This window comes from Dicentrarchus labrax, unplaced genomic scaffold (genome assembly GCF_905237075.1).
Source record: "Dicentrarchus labrax unplaced genomic scaffold, dlabrax2021, whole genome shotgun sequence".
Classification (NCBI taxonomy): domain Eukaryota; kingdom Metazoa; phylum Chordata; class Actinopteri; family Moronidae; genus Dicentrarchus; species Dicentrarchus labrax.
The window spans coordinates 9496789-9504784 of record NW_026136713.1 but is presented as its reverse complement, the minus strand read 5'-3'; the positions used below and the strand labels follow the sequence as shown (position 1 = coordinate 9504784).

General features: G+C 44.4%; 1 protein-coding gene across 1 annotated transcript; it reads right to left on the bottom strand.

The window, feature by feature from the left end:
• Positions 1-4371: 4371 nt before the first annotated feature.
• Positions 4372-7799, bottom strand: LOC127374017 (zinc finger protein 408). Its single transcript, XM_051418930.1, has 4 exons — positions 6859-7799; positions 6458-6576; positions 6180-6297; positions 4372-6030 (listed from the first exon to the last, which is right to left on the bottom strand). Exons 1-4 carry the CDS (start codon positions 7277-7279, stop codon positions 5036-5038), a joined length of 1653 nt encoding a protein of 550 aa, XP_051274890.1. The 5' UTR covers positions 7280-7799; the 3' UTR covers positions 4372-5035.
• Positions 7800-7996: the final 197 nt, after the last annotated feature.

Below are 7996 nucleotides of genomic sequence, written 5' to 3'. Positions count from 1 at the left end.
TTTTATTGTACAAAATGAAAATCAATCAATAGAGATTAGCTGTTTCCATTTAAATGTTGTCTTAAAATCCAATCCTTGTGCTAGAAAAAATAAGTGAACCAAGACACCAGCAGTTACAGTGACATAAGTGTACACACACACACACACACACCCGTCAGACTCTCTACCTGTCCTCACTCTCACACTGTTAAATCCTCATCATCATAGTAATCACTTTAACACAGCAATCACCATCATTGGCCCTGCATGTGTCAGGTTTGTCCAGATACAGTAAATCTAGTTCAGCTTGTCCTTGTTAACCTGCCATGCCTGACCCTGGGCCTGTGTGACAGCAGTCCCGGGGCTATCTCCCGTAGCGACCGTGCCATTCAGCCGTGAAGGCTTGGCCACAGACTGGTCCCGTTACCTTGGTGACAGTGAAGCGTGACCATCCACCATCCCCAACGTCACTTGGAAGCGTTGCCCTGGAGTGAATCTGAGCTGTGTTGTGATCTCACATCATCTCCTTCAGTAGAGATGGTGGGGACAATAGAGATATCTTTGTTTGATTCTTTTTACATTCAAGTCAGACATGGAGAGGACACAACACGCTTAGTTGAGGATGTGCTGCTGAGTGACTGAGAACACGGGTAAATCTAACAAAATAAGACTCAAAATGAAGTGAAAAAAGTGAATCACCAATGACTCATTTGTTCACAGATCAGTGGTAAACAAGGCTGTAGTGGTAAATACATTTACCTTCATTGATTGATCAGTTGATTAATATAGTTAATATAAACAAATTAAACACGTACCTGTGCACAGGTGAAATAGAATCTCGGGCATAGTTACAAATCGAAGCAATCTTACCAAAAAATAAGCATAAATTAAAATGGCACCTGAAACATTACCTCTGTTAATAGTAATTTAAAAAGACAGAAGCTAACCCACATTCATCTTGTCTCAAGAAAATACACACAAGGTTCACAGGATTCTCCCATGTACACTGGTTTTAGTTTTTCTCCAGATGCATGATGAAAAACAATTCCTGTAACCTCATTTGAGAACAAGGTGGAATGATTGTCTTGCAGTCTTTGAGAATTAGAAGATGATTGTATGTGAGAGGGAAGTGAGTGTCCTCCTAGCACAGAAATAATAAGTGTCTGTGGGAAAGTAAAATGTCTTTTGCATATATTAAACAAAACAGGTCACAAATATCAGACCAAAATAACTCTGTCTTGTGATCCAGAAAAGTGGACTTTACCTTCTGTGGAGAGAGGGAGTGGACTTTGAGACACCAACACAATTCAGGCCTACAGCCAGTCGGCATGATAATGATCAGCATCATTCATCAGGGGCACCGATGTGTCCAATCAGAGGCAGCGATGCTTGTGAGTGTCTGTCTCTGTTGACCTGTGTGTTTCTCTCCCTTCCCACCCCCACTCCAATGTGCAGACACAGGGTTGCTTAGCAACCCAATAGCAGCCTATGGAGAACACACTCAATCGTGCAGACGCACACGCACACACAGAGAGAAAACCCAGGAACTCTGAAAGAGGAAGATAATGTACTCCCACTCCACCCCTCCATCGTGCGCTGTGATCCCCAAAATGTGCAGAGAAACAATCAACCCCACTGGCTGGAGGAGATTCAACCCAGTGACTGCTTCACAGTGCCTTGGCTACACACACATGAACACATGCACGCACAAGTCCACTATATCCAAAACCTTACTTAATATTTTGATGGTGAGTGATTAGCAATGGATTTAAGCCGGCAGCCATGAAATCAGCATTTCTAACAGACAAAGAGCTTGAGAAGATGAAAGTTCAAAGCTCTGCAGCGTCTCCCCAGTCTAACACTATTAGCACATTAAGTGAGTGCTTAAATACAGTCAGCAGACGATGGATCAACTCGGTGCCCAGAGCACGAGACAGCACTGTAATCCCCTAAAGGGGGGTTTCACTACAGTAATGGCAACCCGTATGAAACTGCAACCCCTGGGGAGTGGTGGGACTGGGTAGATTATGAGCAGCCTTGGGGCGACGCTAAACCACTTATAGCCCCGACACACACACAGAAATAATCTGGTGTACACACGTAAATACAACCATAACACGCATGAAAACACACACATAAGCATGCCTGAAAGAAGATAAAGAATGTGTGTATTCACACACAAATATAAACTATATCCAGGATATATCATGATTTCTCACATACACATAGATTTCCTGCTGAGTGAGGGTAAATATTTCTTCTCCTTTTACATCTGTATGACATGTTTGGGGAGGTGGGTGCAGCAAATGGGGGTCAGGGGGATAATTTTACTCCTGGAGGATTATGGGATGGTGATGGAATGACTATTTTCGGCCGAGGGCAAAGAGATGGCAGGAGGTTGAGAGTGTGTTTTTTTTTCTGGCAAATTAAAGCAGTAGCCTCCGGGGCAAGAGAAATAAACTGAAACATGGTGACATAAAAGGTAAAGAGCACATTATAGCCTGATCCCTGCTGGAAAACAGAATGATAACACTGCGACCTGGTGATAAACACTGAACATGACATGGTTACCTGATAGGGATAGTTGTTATTACATGCAGTGAGAACAAACAGGGTCTAGTTTACACCAAAAAAGATCACTGGGGGGACGGACTGTGGAGCCATTAGTCTTGAGTCAAATTATTTGATCTGGTTTTACCCAGTGCCAGAGGGCAAAACACGGGTAAAAAATACTGTTTTGAGTGGGTGTAATGATAAAATATCTACTACTATATATACCCGTAGTGTATAGTCCTTCCAGCCTGGTCAACTGTTCATTTGTTGCCTCTCCCTCCCTGGGGCAAAGCTGCTTAGAGCAGAAAGGAGATTACACATAACCAAATATAAAAACAGAAAACACAGCCAAGCCTTTGCCAGCATAACTATGAATACACACACACACACACCTATTTTGAGACCCAAATCTGCGTATAGTGGGTTTCTATCTGCCCCGGCACTTTCACCTGCACATAAATACAGTACTTACACAGTAGATTCCCCTGGATGGTCTCTAAGAGCCTGAAGCTTTACATAGTAGGGATTCAATCCTCTCACATCAACAGTAGTTCACTCACACACACATTGCCCTGATCTGACCCATAAATCCATAAATATAACACTCAAAAAGCGAGACAGGCACCCATTCCTACTTATGTTTGCCCAGTATAGAGGTTGCCTTCTGGTTGTGCACTCTTAAAATATTTTTTAGAATTGTGAGCAAAAAACCCAGAGGGAGAGACAGACACAGGTGACCCTCGGGGGAGGGGAGGTCACTGGAGGGGGTCACTGAATGTAATCTTTCAATGAGCAAAGCAAGGACTCAGCAGCCTGGGGAATACATAAGCACAGCTTGGTCAAGCCTCGCTCAGCAGTCGAGACAGTGTGAAAGGCAGAGTGAGAGACAGGGACAAATGTCTCATCAACCTCCACACATCCCACAATGCTCAAGGCATTTTTATGTAGGTCTTTGTGTAAGCGACTGAGCACAGAAACCCCAGTCTTCGTTCTGTGTAAAAATATGTTCCAAAGCTAATGTGAGAGTCAAACTGAGTGGGTTATTTTTGAACTTCCAGTCTCATTAGTACAAAATTCCCCCTTTGTGATCCCACCATACAGACAGTGTTTACTTGCTGAGCTGCAGTGGAGGGACTGTAATACAAAAATGTAATTTAAAACTAAAAACACTGCAATTTTCGAAGATGCCCATTTGATTTGGCTCAGGCCAATCACTTAAATCCAAATCACATTAGGAAGAGATGTTTTCAGGACCAATGTGGAGGAAGGGGAAAAAATAGAGGGACGAATGACTCAACAAGAGGGTACGTGAATATTGCTTTATGAATTTAAACCTGTCCTTTAACAGGTCCCGTGTGCAACATTAAGGAGGATCTATAGACAGAAATTGAATATATGCATAGGTAAGTTTTCCTACCTGACTATAAGAATCATGTTTGTTACCTTAGAATGAAATGTTTTTATCTACAGAGGGAGCGGGTCCTCTTCCATGGAGGCTGCAGGAGAGACATTAGGTTTTGTGCCTGTGAACACAACAACCCAAGAACTCGCGCACACCTTTTGATTTTACCTTATAAGCACATGCTTACGGACCAGATGACGATGAGATGAGAGGGAGAGATGGCATGATGACACAAATGTATACATCAGGGGAAAAGATCTGAAAATATAGGGCACATGGTAAAACATGCTGAGAGCAACACTTTTATCAAAAATCTATTTGCAAGGCTGTCCAGAGCCATTTCTATAAATCTTTTGTTTGTTGGTACTGCCCCCTGCTGTCTGGCAAAGCGTGGTGCAACAATGTAAGATTGTACAGTACAATGCATTCACAAATAGTTTATACATGGAGTATATTATTTAATTTCACTGAACAGGATGGAAAATAAAAGCACAGCTCTTCTTTAACAACACGGTTATATACTTGTTGCATTTACACATTTTCAATTTACTACAGTCGAAATAAAAGTTTGAGATGAATGGGCAGTATAAGCACAATTGTGAAGGAAGAGAGGTGCTATCCTACCTCTGCATGCCACATGTCTAGTTCTTTGTAGTTCTTTTACTTCAAGTAATGAAAAGGTACTCAGATCTGATCGGTGACTGTTCACTGATATGGAGGGAAGAACATTGTTGGAAGATTGGGTAATAAAACAAATTCTTTACAACAATAGCCAATATTTCTTATTAATGGTTGATAATATCCAATAATTTACAATACAGTTAAATATAAAGCTTTTCCTTTTAGCGTGACCCATAATTCTGACAGTGAATCATATTTGAAAATAAAATTCCACTCCACTAAAATAAACTTCGACTATGTTCGTCATTAATAATAAAATCTGATGGTGGTTAATTTTATGGTTGCACGGCATCAAATCTGAAAAAACAAACATCAAACAAAAACGTTCAAACTGTTTCAAGGGTTCAGTAATTATGTCAGAACCAACAAGCAATCCTGAAACAACTTTAAGGGTTTAATTAAATTGCAGAACTGTTACTTTTAAATGGGATTAGGGCCCATTTCAGGCTCCTGCTGATCATCCATGTAGTACGGATCTCCTTGATGGACTCTGTGATTGTGTACCCTCAGGTTTCCCCTGTGAGCAAATCTCTTCCCGCACTCTGTGCAAGCAAAGGGCCTCTTCCCCATGTGAACGTCCCGTTGGTGGGCTCTCAAGTTCCCGCTGCGGGCAAAACGTTTACCACACTGAGCGCAGCCAAAAGGCCGCTCCCCCGTATGTGTGCGAGTGTGCACAGTAAGCTCAGAGGGTGTGAGGAAGCTCTTGTCACAAAACTGACAGGGATGCAGTCTGACTCCTGTGTGGCGTAAAAGGTGTCTGCGCTGGTGGGAGGGGTAGGTAAAACACTTGGTACAGTATGGGCAGGTGTAAGGCCGTCCGTTCCCTCCGCCAGGAGCTGCAGGGTGGCTGAGAGTGTTTGTGTGTCGAAGCGTAAGCGACTGTGAATTGGACTGCGGTCGGAGAGGGTCTCTGTTGCCAAATGTTGTGACCCGCCGTGTGTGGTTGATGGGGCCTCTCCCACCCCTGTCGTCTCGGGGCCTCCATGGTGATTCACCAGTGGGGGCTTGGGTTTGAAGCTGCCGAGCCGCCCTCTGCCCCAGGCTCTGGCTCTGCACTGAGTTCTGATTGGAGTTCTGGTTCTCAGGCTCCTGGTCCAGGAAAGGGAAAGAGCTATCGTCATCTTCATTGCTGGTTTCGTCAGAGCCAAAACCAGGTCGGAAGCAGGATGCGTCTGTGCCAGTGCTGCTGCTCGCTGGACCAGAGCAGCTGGTGCCATCTGCCTGCAGGTTCTCCAGACCGGACACCCCACCTCGGGCGGCGTCTAACCCTGGTAACCACTCCCCTGGTTGAGCTAGGCTCGGGTCAGGCCTGGGGGAGCAACGCCCACTCTGGGAGATGGATAGAAAAGGAGCAGAGGCTTGATCCTGGAGTGTTCTGTGGTCTGCACTGCGGCCGCCCTGATCCCAATGAGACACTGCCAAAAAGAAATTGGGGGAAAAGGACAATTGATGCACGTTCACCATTTTTAATAAAATATCTTCGAAAGAATTTCAAGGTCCTCTTACTTTAGCATTAAAAAGTTTTGATAGTCAATAGTGAGAGAAGAATGTAGTGACTTCTTACATTTGGCCTTGGCTTGTGTGACAGACAAAGTATCTATCTGCCTCTGGTCCACAGCAGAGAGGCCTCCCTCTGGGACTTGGACAGCGACAGACCCCAGTGTAGGCCGTGATCCAGCACGCTGAGGAGAAGCAAAAACAGATGTGTAAGAAGCAGAAAACACAAACAGCTAGGCGTTGAGCAAATGTCCCTTTGTGCTGGCTCAACAATCATAAAGGAGTAATTACTTCTGTTCATCAGACAACCACATCTGAATCATGAAGAGCAAGACAGGGTCTGACCTCATGTTTAACTGAAGCTCCATCCTGGCCAGTGACCTCCTCTTTCAGCCCGCCGAGGCTCTGATTGAGTCCTTCTACTGGGTCTGAATGAGACAATACATCCTTTCCCACATTCAGTCCTGTGCAAGAAAAGTGTAGGTGGTCAGTGTAACAGTAAAGCCCCTGGAGCTAGGTCAGTCATTAAAGTGTTACGGGAGAAAAAAAAGGTTCATCTTAATGAAAGATGCTGTTGTATCCCCATGCAAGGGATAAGCAGGCATATATTAAAAAAAAGATGGTTTGGTTTGTGATACAACCTAGGATACAAGATTATTTTAGCTAATGTATGTCCACTTCACCCTGCTGTCCTACAATAACCCGAGTTGTCCATTCACTCATTAACTCCTGACTTTTAATATTACCTGATCCTATCGGGGTCTGCTGCCTCAAGCCGCCTTCTCTTTCTCCTGATGACATCTCCCCTTCCTCGCTCCCTCCACCCTTCACCTTCTGCCTCCTCTCGACCTTCTCCAGCTTGCCACGGAGGATGGAGATCTCCTCTGTTTTCTGCACTAGCTCCGCCTGCTGTTCACACAGGCTGCCCTCGAAGATCTTGGCGATCTCGCACACGGCGGCTGCCAGCAGCGAGTCCATGACGGTGGCCAGCTGAGCGTGGAAAGCACTCCTCACAGACTCCATTGTCCTTTGTGTCAGTGGTGATGTTTCACCGTCACCGACTGATTGACACCGCTGTTTTCTCCTGTGGTTGGCCTCAAGAGGCAGCTGAGGGACGATGTGACTACCACTGTACGCTCCCCTGCTGTGGCACCTATGAACTGCCATGAGATGCTGCCATGCTAAGCAGCTACGCCATCCCCAGCAGTGTGTCGCAGCAAGTTGCTTTTATCTCCTTGTGGTTGAATGTCTCTTACGGTCAACCTGAGCTACGTTTTCGGCGAGTTTAACAGAAGCTACGGTGTCAAGGAAACCGGCTTTGTCTTGTTGTCTGGTAGTTATATACACAGAGTAATTAAATACAGAGCCAGTTTGAACAGTACGTGTGAGTTACATACATAGTCAACTTGTAGCTGTGAGAAAACAAACATTAAACAGGCGATGCTATCGGCGTTAGCTACTGAAACGTTATTGCTAGCTTACATTTACCTAACAGCTAATGTGATATAGCCATTCCTAGCACTGAAGCTAACTGTGTGAAGGCAGCGGAGACAACCACAGACGCAGCTCGACGGTGTCTCTCGACACTCGTTTGGTCGAATATCTTCACTGGCTTACATTAGATCCATGTCCACACTTCAGTCACAGTCTTAAAATGCGGCGACTCGTCATCCAGCTAGCAGGTTGGCTTCTGTGATGTGAACATTTTTGCAAATCTCGCGATAACACAGCGTTAAGGTTTCAGGTACTACAGATAAAAACAAAACAAAAAAATGAAATACATGTGTAATATTGTATAGACCTTCAGATTGATCTAAATTTTTTAACGAGGTGGTACATTGCTGTCTAATTAAAGAATATCATTTATATTACTTATTAAATATG